General features: G+C 41.4%; 1 protein-coding gene across 1 annotated transcript in view; it reads left to right on the top strand.

Moving 5' to 3' along the window:
* The window catches only part of LOC126332842 (esterase E4-like), a 98,957-nt gene extending 82,292 nt beyond the window's left edge, over nt 1-16,665 (top strand). The window contains exons 7-10 of the mRNA XM_049996686.1: nt 736-905; nt 10,521-10,674; nt 15,940-16,069; nt 16,244-16,665. Of these exons, the coding sequence (XP_049852643.1) occupies nt 736-905; nt 10,521-10,674; nt 15,940-16,069; nt 16,244-16,427 (638 nt within the window). The 3' untranslated portion in view covers nt 16,428-16,665. The remainder of the gene's footprint in view (nt 1-735; nt 906-10,520; nt 10,675-15,939; nt 16,070-16,243) is intronic.
* Nucleotides 16,666-21,231: the final 4,566 nt, after the last annotated feature.

The following is a 21,231-nucleotide window of genomic DNA, read 5'->3' as shown; positions in this document are numbered from 1 at the left end:
GTCTCCTGATCTTAGGATACGATAACCGTTAACATTTGTATACACTTTTGATTACTTGTATTTCAAAAAAAATTAAAACGTAAAATATAAAATGAGTATTTTATTAGTTTTTTGCTCATGCTTTAGTCAAAGTTTCATAACGCAGCGTACCCATCAGTAGAAGTGCATGTGGCGCATGCAGTATGTAGTTCCGTGGAAAAGGGAGACTTGTCACAACATTCGCTGGGCGCAGGAATCTTCGGTAACTTTTGTGGCATTCAACTTTGTCATATGATGACATGATGGAGACTGTGGCTGTTGTTTGAGGACAAATGTTGATGGTGTTTGGACAGCAACCAGCCACAAATTTACTTTCAGTTCCTTTATTCAGAGGGTACCGTCACCGGTTTCGAAACGTCGTTATTCATCCTCAGACGGTTTACACACTTTCTTTATGATATGTGGTGTGTTTTTTATGGATTAATTGTCCTAAAATATAAATAATACATAATTATAAACATGCCACACAGAGATGGCTGAGATACAGATTTCTGTTGTATATGACTTACGTGAAATGTCGGTTTGGGGTGTTTGTTTTCATAACATTCGTCCAACAGATGTGAATACATTCCCACTGCATTCTTATTGTTGCACATTATTGTGACAGTTCTATTCGCCGTTTCTAACGGCTGGTAAACGGCGCCAATGTTTCTCACTTACTGTGGAAATACGATCAAACATTTGGATTTCCGGCAGTGCTGGGAAAGAAGGACGCGTGGCGCGACCTGGACGCCAACTTCGAGCTGCTGGTTCCGCCCACGGCAGCCGCGACACCAGAGGAGAGGCGGGCGGCCGCACAGGAAATCCGCCGCTTCTACTTGGGAGACCGGCCGCTGGGCGACGACACGTTCTTGCAGTACGCGCAGGTACGTGCAGAAATGGCAACGCGGTTCTTAGACCGTTACCATGACGACCAAGTTTGTGCTGTAGTCTTCAGTCCGAAGAGTCGTTTGATGCAGCCGTCCATGCTACTCTATGCTATGCAAGACTCTTCATGTCCGAATAACTAAGGCAACTTACATCCTTCCGAATCCGTTTGGTAATCTTTTGGTCTCCCTCTATGGCCTTCACCTCATATTTCCCTCCAATGCTAAATTTGTGATCCCTTGATTTCTCAGAACGTGTCCTATCAACCAATTCCTTCTAGTCAGTGTGTAGTCAGGTTGTGCCACAAATTTCTTTGCCCCCCCCCCCACCCCCACCACCGCCGTAAAATTCTATTTAGTAACTCCTCATTAGTTACGCGATCTGCCGATCAAATCTTCACCATTCTCCAGTGGCATCACAATTCAAAAGCCTCTAGTATCTTGTCTAAACGGTTCTTCGTCCATGTTTCACTCCCATTCTACATTCCATACTTTTTTCAGATGTTAACAGGTCTCTCTTTTTCAGATACACATTCCTTGTCATTGTTAGTCTGCAGTATATCTCCTCCTTGCTTCTGCCATCAACAGTTATTTTGTTGCTCAAACAACAAAACTCAACTATTACTTCAAGTGTCTCGTATCCTAATCCAACTCCCTAAGCGTTACCTGGTTTAATTTGGCTATGTCCCACATCCTTGATTCCCTTTTGTTGATGTTCATCTTATATTCTACTTTCAAGACACTGTCGATACCGTTCAACTGCTCTTATAAGCCGTTTGCTGTCTCTGACAGAATTACACTGCCATCAGTAAACCACAAATTTTTTAGTTATTCTCCCTGGACTTGTTCCTACATAAAATTTTTCCTTTGTTTCCTTTACTGCTTGTTCAGTGTTCGATTGAACAACATTGGGGTAAGCTACATCCCTTTCTCCCTCCAAAATTCAAATGGTTCAAATGCCTCTGAGCACTATGGGACTTAACATCTATGATCATCAGTCCCCTAGAACTTAGAACTACTTAAACCTAACTAACCTAAGGACAGCACACAACACCCAGCCATCACGAGGCAGAGAAAATCCCTGACCCCGCTGGGAATCGAACCAGGGATTTCTCCCTCCCTTTTCAAATATTACCCCTCAACTCTTATAACTGTTGCCTGGTTTCTCTATATTTTGTAAGTAGCCTTCCGCTACCTGCATTTTATTCCAGCTGCCTCATACTTTCAAAGCGAGAATACCAGTCAGCATTGTCAAAAGCTTTCTGTAACTGTACAAATGCCATAAATGTAAGTTTGTCGTTCCTTAATCTGCCTTCCAAAATAAGTCTGGGGGTCAGTGTTGCTTCGAGTATTCCTACATTCCTCCAGAATCCTAAACAGTCTTCCCTAAAATCAGGTTCTACCAGTTTTCTCATTCTTCTTCAAACAAATCGTCTTAGTATTCTCCAATCATGACAATCATAATCATGTTGAAAACTAGACATACAGGGATTCGAGTGAATGAGGTCCCGGCTTCAAAATTAAGTATCTCGGATTCTAAGATCGATAGAGGGGTGCAACAAAAGTACGTTAATTGTGAAAGCTGTAAGAATTTTGTACAGAAATCATACAGAAGTTTCGAAATAGTTGATAAATGTGCTAACACATGGCACTGTACACTGTGCAGTTCTAAAAGTATCAGCGTGGATACCTAAACTTGTGCTCTGCAGGCAGTCATTGTTCCACATCACAACCGTTTCGGATTGTCCACCACTCGGAGTAAAGAGGTGGCGCAAGCGAACAATGAAATTGCCATCACATTCTATAGTGCCTCGAAAAATGCATTCAGATGTCTCACAGATTACCGATTGGAGCTCGTCCCGCGTGATGGGACGGTTCCATTAGGCAGTGTCTTTCGATGTGCTCCACTAAAAGTAGTCACAAGGAGTCACATCGGGCGAATTTTGAGGCCATTCCATCTCTTCGCAAGTAAAGGGCATTCAAAAATTTTACACGGTCGTCTCTAACTTTTTTATTTTTTACAGGAGGAGAATGAATTTTTTTGTGAAATACTTGGAACATTTAGCTGTACACTGAGCCTACTCAATGTAGCCTCCATCAGCTGTGACGCATCTGGCCCAACGTCCTTTCCATGATGTAAATGCACTTTAATAAAATTCTGGGGATTGACTTCTACTCCATGGCTTGATATAGGAAATAAGGTCTTTCTCACTATCAAATCTTCTAACGCACAGGTGTGCCTTCAGGCGACCAAAGAGGTAAAAATCACATGGAGTCAAGTCCGAGGGAGGATGAGGAACAATTTTTCCACCCATTTTCCTTATTTTCTCCTGCGTCATAACGGCTGTATGGGGTTTGGCTTTGTCGTGGTGTAGTCTGATGAGCTGACCCTAAAGCTGTGATCTGTGGGCTTTGATAGCACGTCGCAGCTTGTCCAACGACAAACAGTAACAGTCTCAATTGTGGAGCCAGGTTCCAAAAAGTCAATGAAAAGGATACCACACTGATCCCAGAAGATGGAGGCCATTATCTTTCGGCCTGCTGTTCGTGAAAGTCTTGCTTTTTCTTCCTAGGCGAACCTGGATGACGCCACTCCATGGACTGGGTTTTGCTCTCAGGTTCGGACAAAAATAACCATGCATCATCCTGGATAATGACGCCGTCAAAACACTGTTTCCCTTCTTCAGTAAAGGTTTTCAAGAGACCCTCGCACACATTCTTCCACATCGTTCTCTCTTTTCAGTAATCTAGGCACCCAACGTGCACTGATTTTTCTGTAACCTAGTGACTGTACCAGTGATACCACACTACCCAATGACAAATGAGTCATTTCAGCAAGCTGACGTGTAGACACACATCTTTCATTTTGAATGATTTGATCAATGGTCTCCTTATTCGGATCACTCACTGCCGTCGATGGTCTACCGCATCGTGGGTTGTCCAGTAGAGAGACACCACCTTCTTTAAACCTCTGCAACCAGCTCTGGATATTGCTGCGATCAACTGTGTCCTCCCCATAAACAGATAGAAACATCCTATGAACCCATGTGGCAGAGTCACCGTCAGTCTTGAAGAGTAACTGACTTCTACTTCACGGTCCATTATGGCTCACCTGTAAATAAAACAAAATACTTTTATATACCAACTTATACCTAAATGTTCCAACAAGTATGTTCACAAAAAATCTCATTCTCCTCATGCAAAAGAAAAAAAATTTAGAGACGACTGTGCAAAACATTTTGAACGCCCTATATAAATTTGCAAAAATGCAACGCAATGACTCTATTCCCGAAGTATTCATGAACAAAACGAAGCACCTGTTCCTTGCGATGTGAACTGGCAGCCAGCTAGCCAGCTGTGTGGCGATATATTGTATCAAAATTGCAGCAAAACAGTCATTAGTGATGATTTCTCGTACTGGAAAATGGCCAGTAATGCCTGTGCTGTATACCGCAGCTTAAATAGTAAACTCTGGAGAATACAGTGATTTCGCTTCACACAAAAAGGGATTTTGGGAACCCCACAATCGCTAAATTTGTGTATTCGCACAGCCATTCAGGTGCGAGTACTTTATCTGTGAACCAGGTGTCACCAGCGTCAAATCTTTCATTAGGAATCATTGTCAGAATGTTGTTTTGCAAAGTCATCTGACTGTTGCACGGCTTGTACAAGTATTGTTTGACAGCTTTGGATGTTGAGTGGAAACATGTGTACGATCCGTCTCAGTACTTTATGCGTGCTGAAACGCTTCGAACCAATCTCTGCTGCAATTCTTCGGGCTGCTCTCATTGGATTTCGCTGAATAATCACAGAAATCTTGGCGACATTTTTAGGACTAAACAACAGTTTTACTGGTGCCAATATTCCCCGCTACATCACCAACCGTACAGCCATTCCGTCGGAATCTGGCGAAGAATTTGCGAATGGTTTCGTGTGGGATTCGTTTGGTACATTCTGTCGCGTTTGAAAACTGCACCTTTTTGCGACAGGAGTGTGTTTTAGTCTATAGTACTCCACTACCATAAAAACAAATTGTTAAGTGGAATACATGATTTCAGTCTCTTCCTTCAGTTCGCTAACCTGCTTCAACATTACAGTGGTGGAACTGCTCCCTCGAAGCTACGCAGCACTATTTATAGGCACTACACGTTGCTGTTACAGCGCCATTTGGTAGCAACTTTTCGAACAGTTTCGTAACTTCCGCATAAAATTCTTTCAGCTTTCACAATAAACATATCGTTTGCACTCACCTATCGATCTTAATTTTCAAGATTTCTAATTCTGTACTCAGGGACCCTTTCGCTGGAAACCTTGTACTTGTCAGTATGGCCTGGCTTATATGCAGTTAATGGAAAAGAAGGGGCTGACATGCTAAAACGTTTGTAACTGATACCCCTTAATAAAATACGTTTTTCAATCTAGGAACACCTCTTTAGTGTCTGAGCTTAAATATTCTGGAATGTTTATTACACAAATTATCTCCAGGTTCCATTTTTAAATCTATTAGTACGTACAGAGACCACTAGTAAAGAATGTGACTTCGAACTCTCACAACCGAACGAAAATGGGCTTAGACAGTGCTAAAGCACTAGCATGAGCCATTCGCACGCAAAAACACGTTTCATAACACGAGAGGTATTAGACTGATCATCTGTATAAGGTCTAAGAGACGAACTTTTGTAAAGCAAAGGAACAAAATATCGATATAATAAGATGAAAATCACACATATTCTGTTGTAGTAAAAAATGGGCAAATGGCTCTGAGCACTTAACATCAGAGGTTATCCGGCCCCTAGAACATAGAACTACTTAAACCTTACTAACCTAAGGACATCACACACATCCATGCCCGAGGCAGGATTCGAACCAGCGACCGTAGCAGTCACGCGGTTCCGGACTGAAGCACCTAGAACCGCTCGGCCACAACGGACGGCTTGTTGTCGTAAGTTGTTGCTACATTTACCACTGCTTAAAATAGTTGCGCTATCTGAAAAATAGACTTTGCATCGCTATCGCGTCTTCCAAGTACAAGTGTGAGGTTTCAATGAAGTGGTCAAGGCAAAGTGGAACAGTAAAATATACGCAGCGCACTAAATACAGTTTTTCACGTTCTGGATTCAAGCCGGCTTGTACCAAACGACACACGAGTTACATTTTCAGATGATGATACTGGCATGGCACTGTTATAACCTGCCCTTTACCAAACATATTATTAGATTGGCCTGTAGTTACGCATATCACTATGTTAATCTTTTGCCCTGGCCACTTCACTGAAATCCCACACCTGCACTTCGAAGTCTTAGTTGCTGTGTAACATTTTCAGGCCAGTAGAAAAAATTTGTTGTTCAAATTGACCAATTATTCTAGAAGAGTGAAATATAGTAATAAGTCATGACATTGACATTGTAGTTTTTTTATTCTATTGTATCGATATTTCATTTCTTTGTTTTACCAATGTGCTGTCTTAGACATTTAATAGATGATCATTCAAATAATTTCCGTGGTAAGACGCGGCTTAGAATGCGGATCGCTTATACCGCTGTTTTTGGTGTGAGGGATTTATATTCTAAGCACATTTCGTGTGTATGTGAGCAATCGAGGTCACTTCTCTTCTCAGTAACACTAAAGCATTTTTATACCGATGAAATTTCTTTTAAATTTATTATATAAAGTTACAGTATATGAGCTGGCTACAGTATATTACAGTTGAACTGGGAATATTTTCGTTGAGACTGAATATCCTGTTACTACGTGAATGCTGTATCTAAATATTGTAAATATTTAGATATATTTAAATATGTAAATATATGGTATTGTAAATAACTAGAAACTCTTTAGCTTTGTAATATTGTAAACGAAGGATCAGAACCCAATTTTCATTTACTCTATATGTTTTTTAACAGATCAGATAATAGGTATCACTGCCCGAAACTGGTAACTCTGAGAACATAAAACAGCGATCAACAAACTGAAACTGCATTTTCTATTCATAATCACTTCTATGCAGACAAATATTCAAATATTGCACAGTAGGTCTTCTCAAACTTTTCACGGGGATACTTACGTAGAAGAGCATTTCTACCCAACCCCACTCGCAGAATCATTGATTGCAGAAACAGCGCTATTCCATGCATGTTGCTTTTGAGAAAAATGGAAAAATATGTTTATTTAAGACTTTGTCAGTTCAGTTATACTTAGAAAGATACATTTTCTGGTGAAATCCAGACACCATTTTCAACTTCGTGATTACACAGTTATTTTCATACGTTATTTTGGTGGACATGTGTTGTTCCTGAAATCAGTTACTTTTTCCAAATGCAGTTCCGTGTTACTCATCAGTTTCTTTAAAAATTTATTAATTTGATCACAAAAACTTGTATAGTGAGGCTACATGATGGTTCTGAGCTCCAGGGTTATTGTTTCTCCATATCAAAACTGTTTTTAAGTTTACATACAGGTTCTGAACACCAACATTTAATTACTGAATACAGTCAATGAAAGAGAATGCTTGGTAAAATATTGCCTATCCCCATATTTAGCATTTATTGTCAGGATCTTTTTAGGCCAGTAAAACTCAGTTGTAGGGTGCTCTATAAAAGGAAATGTGCTCTTCAGTGATACATGACTCCAGTTTCTTGGGATCAGCTCTTTTATTGCCGCTTAATGAAGCAAAGTTTTCGCATGATGTCGCAGTGGGTAGAACCACTGTTGCGTTTAAATCAATAAGTAAACGCAAAAGGTGCCTCAGTAGGCCTCCAATGTGCAGTTTACTGTGACAGTTCCACAACACTCACTTTTATATTCACATTCCATGAATTCCTATACAGTGAAAGACTATTTCTTATTTCTTGAGAGTACTTTACTGTTCACTGATTCTTAAGACTGGAAACTGCGTTTGTAATTATCTGGTCACCAATTCTGAATGCTATAATTGTCTGTTGAAACAACTTTAACCAGGTATTTTTGTAAGGCACTTCCAGTAACAAGTACTACAAACTGCGTGTCCTATAAAGCCTGCCGAGAGCTCAGATTTTCTTCTTAATGACGTGAAGTCCCTGTCACATGGGAGGAGCAAATGGTCACTGACCGGAAAACAGTAACTAACCGTGACAAAACTCTTGTAAACTACAACTGCCACAGGAACCTTACGATAGTTTTATTCTTATTACGTCTAAGAAAGTTTTTGTTTGGTGGCAACTCATTTCGGTAAAGTCCAGTACAGACTTAATCAGGACTCTTTTTTGTGACACCTTCATCGTAAATACACCATTTTCCATGTCCTGTTTTGAGTTAATGGATATTGAAAACAAAAATTGAGTTACCAGAGGTAGCATACTTCTTCAACTGGCACGCTATAAAGGGACAGACTGTGCGTAAAATCTATGGCATTATCTGAAACATCACCCTCTTTTTGACACATTTCTTTTCCATCACGAATATGAGAAGAAAATTTTGATGCCCAACATTTATGGTCCATCAGTTCTATAGCAGAACCATCTTTTTTTCATTTAGTATCTTGTTCAATTTTTTTTAAGCACTTCACAAGTTCCGTATTTGTCAGCTTGGGGACGACGAAATGAAAGTGAAAACCTTTCTTTGAATATTTTCAGATAAAAAGTCGTATTTTACATTATTTGCTTGGGACGCAGTATTCTCAAATGATTTTGACATTCAGTAGCCTACCTAAATAAAAATGTCCCCTGGTGTCATAATGGAATTTATGATATCAATAACCATGCTTATTTCTGCACCGCTTATTTGATTTCCTGATGTATTTTTAGCCCTCTAATTAGAAGTGGACTTTTCACAAGAAAGTAGATTGGTTATCCTCCTGACCCTTTGGCTTGGGACGCCAACGATACATATGAAAACTTTCTTGCACACCTCTGATCGTCCAGTGCTGGAAGTAATGAAATATTGAAAGCTGTTGCACCTTGGTTTGCTGTTAACTCCTTCCGGTACTCTTCCTCGCCTTCAAAAAATTTTACCTACATAAGCCAATCCTTGAAGATAAGAATAGTGTGCATCCTTTGATGTCAGGTCGTAGAAACGTGAAAATATTTCATTTCTTTCCTGTTCACGAATTCTTCCAAACCTTTACTGACTACATGCACAAAATCATACAGATACTTCAGTAACAATAAATTATTAGTTTATTTCTTTAATTATACTTAACCTTCATTATCATAATGTTTTTTTAAACTAATTTTCCACTGTATTTTCCGTAGTCTAAATATTTAGTTCGCGACCTTCCTATGATTCCACGTTGATACTAAACATTCTTTACACCTTTTTCCTCTTTAAACTTTCACCGCCAACATCTACATTCATACATTCCATCATGGTGTCTAACAATCCAAAAACGCAGCAGTAAGGAGTTAATATGAGGCAGCAGACTAGCGAACGTTGGTCGTAGAAATAGCAATAGATATCGACAAGTGTTGTTTCTCCTCTCACGTAACTTCGGAATCTCATTTCTTCCACTAAAAGTGTTGGAAAAATGTTATTCCTGCATTAATTAGCTAGAGGGAGAGTCAGAACAGGGAAATAAACACTTAACTCAGAATCACAAAAACGTGGACTAATGTTGTTCCCGCAATCAGCTATTAATTTTATTAGCACTAACAACATAAACAACTGATATGCCACTATTATAAATGTACGTAGTACTGGCAGATAATACAAGCAATCGTTTGTTTTGCATCAACACTGTATCAAATACGTTCTTTACTGAAAACCAAATTGAATTTAGTCAAGTTTTCAGTAAAGAGCGAAGTTCTTTTCTGTTAGGTGTAAGCAATGTTTGAGAAAAAGTAGTTAATCAAGGTAAATGTATTTTTAAATAAATGTGTTAAAATAGAAAATTTAAACATGAACGACGGAAACAACCAAAATGAATTAGGTTATAAAACTGAAAAAATACAATATTAATTAATTTATTACTTATAATTTATTTATGAAACTTACTATTTCCTGAAGACTGGTAAACCTAGCTTTAAAGAGATTTACTTTCAAACAATTTGACAATTTGTCCTCATGACAGGCGTTACGCTTTCATATCCAGTAGAAGTGTACTGCCACAATCCTCAACACAGCTAGTACCCGAGCAAAATTGACGGACCCTGATGGGAGTTAAACACACGGTAGTAGTTAATGATAAATTCGTATTCTTAAACTTTTTTTTCCTTAGAGTATTGTTCACACAAGACAATTTACACGATGAGGTTTCCAGCAAACAGAGTCACTGGGGCAGTGACAATGAAAATATGTACTGCTGACGACAGACAATTTACGAGAGTAAATACTTACTTCTAAGTATATTACAGAATTTCCTTGACCTATGAGAAACTCCAAACCTCAGTCCTGCGAAACAATGCGATCGCATTCGGGAGGACGACGATTCAATCCCGCGTCCGGCCATCCTGATTTAGGTTTTGCGTGATTTCCCTAAAGCGCTCCAGGCAAATGCCGGGACTGTTGCTTTGAAAGGGCACCGCCGACTTCCTTCCTCGTCCTTCCCTAATCCGATGAGACTGATGACCTCGCTGTCTGGTCTCCTCTCCCAAACAAACCAACCAACCAAAAATACGATAGATGTGTTTTCATGTGTTACAGTTACGAGGAGACCCCGTTTTCGTGTACACAGCGCTGGAAGTCGCCAGGTTGCATGCTTCAGTTCCTGCAGCGCAACCCGTCTACTTCTATCTCTTCGATGTCGACACGAAACTCAACATTTTGAAGAAGATGTTCGGAGCCTCGAAATACAAAGGTATTGGTTTCAGGATAAAATACTGTTTTTTCATCTGGTAAATAAACGGCGCAGTTCTCATAGGCATTGCAATTTCGGCTAATAAGTGTGTGTGTGTGTGTGTGTGTGTGTGTGTGTGTGTGTGTGTGTGTGTGTGTGTTTGAGTGAGTGAGTGAGAGAGAGGGAGAGGGAGAAAGTAGCTCTGTGTTGTACGTTTCCGCGTTGCGATACTTCGCCACAAGAATGTAAAACATATGGACTTGTAATCTCCGGCAACTGTGAGTGTACTACAGAAAGTACTGTAAATCGGACATTATTATGATAAGCTGAGTAACTTTTATTGATTGCTGGAGTACACGTCAAAGGGAGACAATACATGACACTGTTTTTCAGTGTAGTAGACAAGCCAATAAAAAACCGCTGTGCGAACGTCCTCATCATTGTAATATCTCTTTCCCCCCGTAGTTCTGTCAGTTTGCCGAAAAGATGCAAACACAATGGTGCAATATTTTCTTCCCTTTCGGCTCAGAATCACCCACGCTTTTGCGATCCAGGGCAAATTATTGGCACAATTTCCCTACTATTGGATGGACATAACATTTGGTCGCGATGTACTGGCAGTGTTTCACGGTGAACCTGTAGGCAATTTAGACGGTTTGCGCACAAGAATCGTACTAGTTGGCGTACTTAAAATTTTTAGTACGTTTCAAGTTCAGAATCATTTCACTCCCACAGAGTGTTGCACCTCTTATTAGTACCGCAACAGAACTGTTTTCTATAGGACACCAGAAACATGTACTCTCGTCTGACAATACGTCACTGTTGTTGCTTCTTAGCGTGAGACGGCGTGCGTAACCTGCTTTCTTACATACTATTCATCCTCTTTCGTAGTAGCCAGTTTATTTCTGCAGCTCTTCATTCAGTCATACCTTACCTGAGCGCACTATTTACAGCAGCGATGCATTAACATTAAGAGATGGAACATTGCGCTCTACATTGGTTCTTCCCCACATTGAGTACCTCTCTTTATCCCATCTCTTCGCAAGTCCAAACTGTAGATTATTTTGAGCACACACAAAAGAAAACGATATTCTCGCCGTAGGAATGTTTCTTCTAAACGCAACGACAAAATGTGTTATTCAACGCGCCTTGTTTAGACAATGTACTGATTTAGGCTGTATATTGAGCACCTATAGAATTTGTAAATCTTAGGCGAAACATTGCGTACAATTCGGCTACCACATGCATAGTTGCGAGAACAACCTCCACCGCTCATCCAGACTAATAATAATTTTCAGTAATTCTCTTCAATAGAAAACAGTGTGTGAAGGGATGATGTATATCGAAAGGACATAGCCGTTTCCTTCCCTTCCTCCAATCCGACCTCATGCTCCTTCTCAAATGACCTCATTGATGACAAAAGTCTAATCGTCCCTTATGCTCATCTTGTTTGGAAGACTAAAGTAGGTCACTTTAGATGCGTCCAGCTGAGTAGATCGTTTTCCCCCGCATGGCTCGTCTCTGTTTAGTAACATAAACTATGGCCATTAAAATTGCTATACCAAGAAGAAATGCAGATGATGATGAGTATTAATTGGACAGATATATTATCCTTGAACTGAAATGTGATTACATCTTCACTCAATTTAGGTGCATAGATCCTGAGAAATCAGTACCTAGAACGTCCACCTCTGGCCGTAATAACGGCCTTGACACGCCTGGCATTGAGTCAAACAGCGCTCGGATGGCGTGTACAGGTACAGCTGCCCATGGAGCTTCAACACGATACCACAGTTCATCAAGAGTAGTGACTGGCGTATTGTGACGAGTCACTTGCTCGGCCACCAAGGACCAGACGTTTAATTGATGAGAGATCTGAAGAATGTGCTGGCCAGGGCAGCAGTCGAACATTTTCTGTATCCAGAAAGGCCCGTACAGGACCTGCAACATGCGGTCGAGCATTATCCTGCTGAAATGTAGAGTTTCGGAGGGATGGAATGAAGGGTGTAGCCACGAGTCGTAACACATCTAAAATGTAACGTCCACTGTTCAAAAGGCTGCCAATGCGAACAAGAGGTGACAGAGACGTCTAAGCAGTGGCACCCTATACCATTACGCCGAGTGATACGCCAGTATCGTGATGACTAATACACGCTTCCAATGTGCGTTCACCGCGATGTCGCCAAACACGGATACGACCATCATTATGCTGCAAACAGAACCTGGATTCATCCGAAAAAATGACGTTTTGCCATTCGTACACCCAGGTTCGTCGTTGAGTACACCATCGCAGGCGCTCCTGTCTGTGATGCAGAGTGAAGGGTAACCGCAGCCAAGGCATCCAAGCTGATAGTCCATGCTGCTGCAAACGTCGTCGAAGTGTTCGTGCAGATGGTTGTTGTCTTGTCTTGTCAGGGATCGAGACGTGGCTGCACGATCCGTTACAGCCATGCGGATAAGATGCCTGTCATCTCGACTGCTAGTGAAACGAGGCCGTTGGGATCCAGCACGGCGTTCCGTATTACTCTCTTGAATCCACCGATTCCATATTCTGCTAACAGTCATTGGATCTTGTCCAACGCAAGCGGCAATGTCGCTATACGATAAACCACAATCGCGATAGGCTACACTCCGACCTTTATCAAAGTCGGAAACGTTATGGTACGCATTCCTCCCCCTTACACAAGGCGTTACAACAACGTTTCACCATGCAACGCCGGTCAACGGCTGTTTGTGTATGAGAAATCGGCTGGAAACTTTCCTCATGTCAGCAAGTTGTAGGTGTCGTCACCGGCGCCAACCTTGTGTGAATGCTCTGAAAAGCTAATCATTAGCATATCATAGCATCTTCTTCCTGTCGGTTAAATTTCACGTATGTAGCACGTCATGTTCGTGGTGTAGCAATTTTAATGGCCAGGAGTGTAGTTTCACATTTAAATTTAAAAGCGTGGTGACGAACATATAATGTGGAGAGGAATGAAAACGGGTGAACGAGTGGAAACAGCACATTACAAAGTAATTCGTTCGACTCATTATCAGATTATCTATATGCAGTCGATCTTTTGAACAGTGTTTGTGAATAGCATTGTGATTGTGTTCTGTACTAAACACCAACAACTTGCTTGCGCTACTCTTTGTTCTGTAAGCCTTCGTTGTATTTCTCCATACAGTTCAGACTGTTGAGATGAAGTTGGAGTTCAAATGTCCAATCAGAGAAGCTAGCAGATTTTAATTCTATTGGTAACACATTATACATTCAGTACTACAACCATTTCACTGGTGTGGGAGAATTCCCAGTACGACATAATTGCAATAGCAGCATATTGTACAGATGCAGGGAAGACATGATATGGTTGTAGGAGGAAATGGGTGTCTGAAACAATTTTGAAACGAAAGCGTTGATTAAAAATAACACACAGGCATTCAGTGTACGGAATAGAGACAGGCGCGCGCAGGTTGCTCTGAGAGCAGCAGGAGCTAATTTTATGTTGGAATAAAGTCTGAACAACGACATAGGAGAAGAATCACATCATTTCTGGATGACAGCCGAGGCCAGAGAGATTTTGCGCCTGGAAACAAGACTTTGCACGGCGACCAACAGACACCTCGCGATATCTCTCCGATGGCTCCTGTTGGCTACCGGCAGAGGGTGCTTAGCGGGTATGTTGTCAACAAATCACGTTCCACTGGAACAACCTCTGCTGAAGTGTGATCATACTTGGCATGTAGTTCACGGTGGATATTCTACTTTAACAAGTTAAATGCATGACTTAAATTAATGATCAACCTGGCTAGTTGACATTCACAATATTATGTTGACAATAAACCGTATGAATTATTATCGCCGGGTCCGCGGTTAGAGATAAGACCCCTCAGCGTACTGAGCTACTCAAATGGAACTCGTTTTTGACGGAAGTTGGCCGCGGGTGGCTTGGGAGATACTTGCTTTGTGATCAGATGGAGTGCTACACACGGGGTCCTCATTTCCAAACGCTAAGTGCCTTTTTGGGAAGCAGGTTAAATAAATTTTTGGTATTTTTCTCTGACGCCATTGGAAACGCACAATGAAAGGTATTGATTTATCTGCTGAACTTACAGTTTAAAATACTTTCACATTACCTAATTTTCCTTAGTATTGTCTCATTAACTACTGTGACAAAAGTAGCGTTTGATCCGCAATAAAATAATATGGAAAATGGCTGATATTCTCATCGTAAATTAATCTCTATGAAAATGTAATATTAAAAGCGTGTATGTGTTTGATTGCTGAATCGTGATATATTCCTCCGTTACTATTCCTTCGAGCAAAACCTACCATGGTGATAGTAAATAATCTAGCATCTCTGTAACACATCATCAACACAGCGGAATAGGTATGATTTATAATTAAAGCTGCTATCCACCATTTTTTTTTAAATTGTGATGTACTTGTCTCTCCATGCTGCAATATAGTTCGTAAAATTTCATAACTGACCAGAACCTTTTTGTCCTCTTTTGGTACGGACTTTTACATACCTTCGACCAAATCCAAATATTTCGGAGATATCCGGTTCGATATACCTAATAGCGCTTCATTCTCATGAGTGAAACATACCAATGGTACATAACCAAGACCACGTAAATGAAAAGCTTGCCGTAAACCTCTACTACTCGTTTACATGGTTATTAATTATTTTCTTTTCTAGTTCCTGGAGTTGACCTCATATTTCTGTCTAGAAAAAAGGAAAAGTGAAAGCATTTAGTGTAATTGTTTGTAATATGAAAACTGTAAATAACTCACTTGACAAGTGCATAAATTAAACTTTCATTGTATGCGGGAGAAAGGAACAGTTCTATTTTGCTGTTGCACGGATTAGAAATCTGCCAGTGGTATGAAGTTACGAAACAAGGGTTTAAGGGACGCGTTAATAGGATGTACTTGATCCGGTACATCACACAATAGTGATGCTGAGGCGCCTGACGATAAAGCCAGAGTTGTTTCGAGTTCGGTTGTAAATAAATTAAAACACTAAAAGCTTAGTGGAAGAAAAGTTGTTCGAGAAGAGCCTTTGTTCTGTATAAATCGCATTCCTTTTTGTGAAACTTTGCGTTGCTTGATAGACAGTAAAAATAAATCGCTTTGAGGATAAACAGATGTGCACCTATGTGGGAGGAGGTTACTGTACTGGGTGAGTTTCCACGTGAATTGTGTTACCTAGTGGCACTGATCGATCGTGTTTCACCATTATGTGGAATCACACATCAGCTTAAAGAAGTGACTGTGAGAGAAAATGTTTTTATGTGCAGGAGCTTGTCACGGTGATGATATCCCGTACCTGTTTCGCTTTGGACTTCTGAAGCCCAGTGCACCGAATACTGTAGAGGGAAGAGTCATCGCCAGAATGACTAAACTCTGGACCAATTTCGCTAAGACTGGGTGAACTACTTAAACTTATTTCTATTCCTTATTTAATTTTCATATTGAGTACAGACTTTTTTACTGGTTTGACTGTCTACTTTTTTCTCCTATGAACTGGTACATAATCGTCTTTTGGTATGCATTTAAGATGCGATTTCGTAGTTACATCGTGCAATTTCTGATCGTTTTCAGGAATCCAACACCAGGAGGCGACGATATTATCCCTGTGTCTTGGCCTGCGGTGAGTGCGGACCACTGCCAATACCTGGAGATCACGAACGATGGACTTGCAATCAAGGAAAATTTGTTCAAGGAGAGGATGGATTTCTGGAATGCGCTGCATAAAAAGAAAGCTAGTGTTAATTCATCTACGTAACCTCACGCACCAAAAGTTGTCAGTAAGGCTCAGCGAAAAGGAAACTCGCACCTTTATGGAGTAAAAGACCGCAGTATCTGCATTTTTATTCAGGGCTCAAGACAGAGCCTGTTTGGTGCCGTATATCGAATTATGGTGTAATTGTTATCTAAAATATCTCTTCGTTAACTTACTAAATACTTACATAGTTTTGTAAACCATTACAAAAAATAAATAAACTGTTTTTGTAGGTACGACAGATCGCAGTAGATTTCATGTGATTGTACCCTAATTTCGTAAATCTGAAGCTTTAATGAGAATTCTTTTGCAGCTGGTAAGCTATCATCATTGCCCGCATGTTTCTCAGCAGTTGAAGTCCTTGTACGTCTTTTAGAGTACTACTAACTGTGCCTCTGGCAATCAATTCACACAGTAAAATAACTAACGAGAGCAATGATAAGATTTCATACATTCAACTTGCAAAATAGATATTTTACTTCATACTGGGGAGTCCAGACCCCATCGTCCTGTAGTTTGTGCACAAGTAATATATTATCATCATCATCATCATTTAATACTGATTATGCCTTTCAGCGTTCAGTCCGGAGCATAGCCTCCTTATAAAATTCCTCCACGATCCCCTATTCAGTGCTAACATTGGTGCCTCTTCTCATGTTAAACCTATTACTTCAAAATCATTCTTAACCGAATCCAGGTACCTTTTCCTTGGTCTGCCCCGACTCCTCCTACCCTCTACTGCTAAACGCATGAGTCTCTTGGGTAACCTTGCTTCTCCCATGCGTGTAACATGACCCCACCATCTAAGCCTGTTCGTCCTGACTGCTACAGCTATAGAGTTCATTCCCGATTTTTCTTTGATTTCCTCATTGTGGACACCCTCCTGCCATTGTTCCCATCTACTAGTACCTGCATTCATCCAAGCTACTTTCATATCCGTAACCTCAACCTTGTTGATAAGGTAACCTGAATCCACCCAGCTTTCGCTCCCATACAACAAAGTTGGTCGAAAGATTGAACGGTGTACAGATAACTTAGTCCTGGCACTGACTTCCTTTTTGCAGAAGAGAGCAGATCGTAGCTGAGCGCTCACTGCATTAGCTTTGCTACATCTCGCTTCCAGTTCTTTCACTATGTTTCCATACTGTGAGAATATGCATCCTAAGTACTTGAAACAGTCCACCTGTTCTAACTTTGTTCCTCCTATTTGGCACTCAATCCGTTTATATTTCTTTCCCACTGACATTACTTTCGTTTTGGAGATGCTAATCTTCATACCATAGTCCTTACATTTCTGATCTAGCTCTGAAATATTACTTTGCAAACTTTCGATCGAATCTGCCATCACAACTAAGTCATCCGCATATGCAAGACTGCTTATTTTGTGTTCACCTATCCTGATCTCACCCAGCCAGTCTATTGTTTTCAACATACGATCCATAAATAATATGAACAACAGTGGAGACAGGTTGCAGTCTTCTCTTACCCCTGAAACTACTCTGAACCATGAAATCAATTTACCGTCAACTCTAACTGCTGCCTGACTATCTATGTAAAGACCTTTAATTACTTGCAAAAGTTTGCCTCCTGTTCCATAATCTCGTAGAACAGACAATAACTTCCTCCTAGGAACCCGCTCATTTGCCTTTTCTAGATCTATAAAGCATAGATACAATTTCCTGTTCCACGCATAACACTTCTCCATTATTTGCCGTAAACTAAAGATCTGGTCCTGACAACCTCTAAGAGGCCTAAACCCACACTGATTTTCATCCAATTGGTCTTCAACTAATACTCACACTTTTCTTTCAACAACACCTGAGAAGATTTTACCCCCAACGCTGATTAAAGAGATACCTCTGTAGTTGTTACAATCTTTTCTGTTTCCATGTTTAAAGATTGGTGTGATTACTGCTTTTGTCCAGTCTGATGGAACCTGTCCCGACTCCCAGGCCATTTCTATTATCCTGTGTAGCCATTTAAAACCTGACATTCCACTGTATTTGATGAGTTCCGACTTAATTTCATCCACCCCAGCTGCTTTATTCCACTGCAATCTATTGACCATTTTCTCCAGTTCCTCAAATGTGATCCTATTTCCATCATCATTCCTATCCCATTCTATCTCGAAATCTGAAACATTGCTGATCGTATTTTCACCTATATTGAGCAACTCTTCGAAATATTCCCTCCATCTGCCCAAGGCATCCAGAGGATTCACCAACAGTTTTCCTGACCTGTCCAAAATACTTGTCATTTCCTTCTTACCTCCCTTTCGAAGACAGCTAATTACACTCCATAATGGTTTTCCAGCATCTTGACCCATAGTCTCCAACCTGTTTCCAAAGTCTTCCCAAGATTTCTTCTTGGATGCTGCAATTATCTGTTTGGCTATGTTTCTTTCTTCAACATAACTTTCTGTCTACCTGAGTTCTAGACAAGTAATGTAAAGGACTAAAATTAAAAACTGAAATGTGTGACTCTTCAACTGTTGAAGGGAAACAATCATTAACTTTTAGAATTTTTCAAAACGTGTCTCAGAGACCGCAGTCCATCCTCTGGCGATGTAAATGGCGTAAATTTCTCTTTTTGAGTTTCATTGCTTCAGTTTGAGTCAGAATACCCTACGTGTATGAAAGAAAGAGAATAGAGGATGATGCTTGGAAACCGACAAAAATGTCATTTCAGAGGCAGCAAGAGATTCTATTAGGGACGTATGGTGGAGACAAATAAATGTGTCCATTCATAAGGACAATCATGGTATTTACTTCAAGGTAATCAGGGAACTATGAAAAGTCTAAATCTAAATGTATTTAGCGATTCTAACACTTTCCTCCCGAACGCGAATTCTGTGCTTTAGCCACTGTACCATCTGTCATGATGATTTGAAAGAAATATAGAAACCGGACAGGTTGTGCTGACAAAAACAGAAACAGACCACTTCACAGTTTAAATACACTCCTGGAAATTGAAATAAGAACACCGTGAATTCATTGTCCTAGGAAGGGGAAACTTTATTGACACATTCCTGGGGTCAGATACATCACATGATCACACTGACAGAACCACAGGCACATAGACACAGGCAACAGAGCATGCACAATGTCGGCAGTAGTACAGTGTATATCCACCTTTCGCAGCAATGTAGGCTGCTATTCTCCCATGGAGATGATCGTAGAGATGCTGGATGTAGTCCTGTGGAACGGCTTGCCATGCCATTTCCACCTGGCGCCTCAGTTGGACCAGCGTTCGTGCTGGACGTGCAGACCGCGTGAGACAACGATTCATCCAGTCCCAAACATGCTCAATGGGGGACAGATCCGGAGATCTTTATGGCCAGGGTAGTTGACTTACACCTTCTAGAGCACGTTGGGTGTCCCCTCGACGATCACCAGAGGTGTACGGCCACTGTAGGAGATTGCTCCCCACACCATGATGCCGGGTGTTGGCCCTGTGTGCCTCGATCGTATGAAGTCCTGATTATGGCGCTCACCTGCACGGCGCCAAACACGCATACGACCATCATTGGCACCAAGGCAGAAGCGACTCTCATCGCTGAAGACGACACGTCTCCATTCGTCCCTCCATTCACGCCTGTCGCGACACCACTGGAGGCGGGCTGCACGATGTTGGGGCGTCGGCGGAAGACGGCCTAACGGTGTGCGGGACCGTAGCCCAGCTTCATGGAGACGGTTGCGAATGGTCCTCGCCGATACCCCAGGAGCAACAGTGTCCCTAATTTGGTGGGAAGTGGCGGTGCGGTCCCCTACGGCACTGCGTAGGATCCTACGGTCTTGGCGTGCATCCGTGCGTCGCTGCGGTCCGGTCCCAGGTCGACGGGCACGGGCACCTTCCGCCGACCACTGGTGACAACATCGATGTACCGTGGAGACCTCACGCCCCATGTGTTGAGCAATTCGGCGGTACGTCCACCCGGCCTCCCGCATGCCCACTATACGCCCTCGCTCAAAGTCCATCAACTGCACATACGGTTCACGTCCACGCTGTCGCGGCATGCTACCAGTGTTAAAGACTGCGATGGAGCTCCGTATGCCACGGCAAAGTGGCTGACACTGACGGTGGCGGTGCACAAATGCTGCGCAGCTAGCGCCATTCGACGGCCAACACCGCGGTTCCTGGTGTGTCCGCTGTGCCGTGCGTGTGATCATTGCTTGTACAGCCCTCTCGCAGTGTCCGGAGCAAGTATGGTGGGTCTGACACACCGGTGTCAATGTGTTCTTTTTTCCATTTCCAGGAGTGTATATCACCTGCATGATAGAGAAAAATCATGTTCGATTTAGATAATTATAATACGTTACTGTAACCCTCAGCAAAATAACAAATAAAACAATGTTCATAACTACACTGAAACAATGTTTCTTGCGTTCACCTGTCATTGGAAACACTCTGTAACCACCACGTTGGAGGATTGTTGCTGAACTGTGAAACGACACATTGTCTCATCCTTGCATAACTGAATTAGTGCTCCGTCTCCAATGATCTGAATTTCGAAGAGACACATTTTAAAATTACATAATTCCTTGCCTAAATCTTTTCCTTGCGACATACTCACTCTGCATTGTTACCAGATCGCCGTATGTAAACAAACACTCCTCTTGACCAACTGGGTAAGGTAGAAATGCTGGGAAAATCAAATTGTTATGAGAGATGGTGCAGCATGTATGATCGCCAGATTCCCCGCATATTTCTTGCATCTAATCTATAACCAAACTATTTTAATTTATAACCGACTATCAATTTGGCTGCCTATGTATTTACCTTATCGTAACCCTAGAATACCTAAGGT

The sequence above is a fragment of the Schistocerca gregaria genome, chromosome 2 (assembly GCF_023897955.1).
Source record: "Schistocerca gregaria isolate iqSchGreg1 chromosome 2, iqSchGreg1.2, whole genome shotgun sequence".
Lineage (NCBI taxonomy): Eukaryota > Metazoa > Arthropoda > Insecta > Orthoptera > Acrididae > Schistocerca > Schistocerca gregaria.
This window is presented reverse-complemented; position numbering and strand designations above follow the sequence as displayed.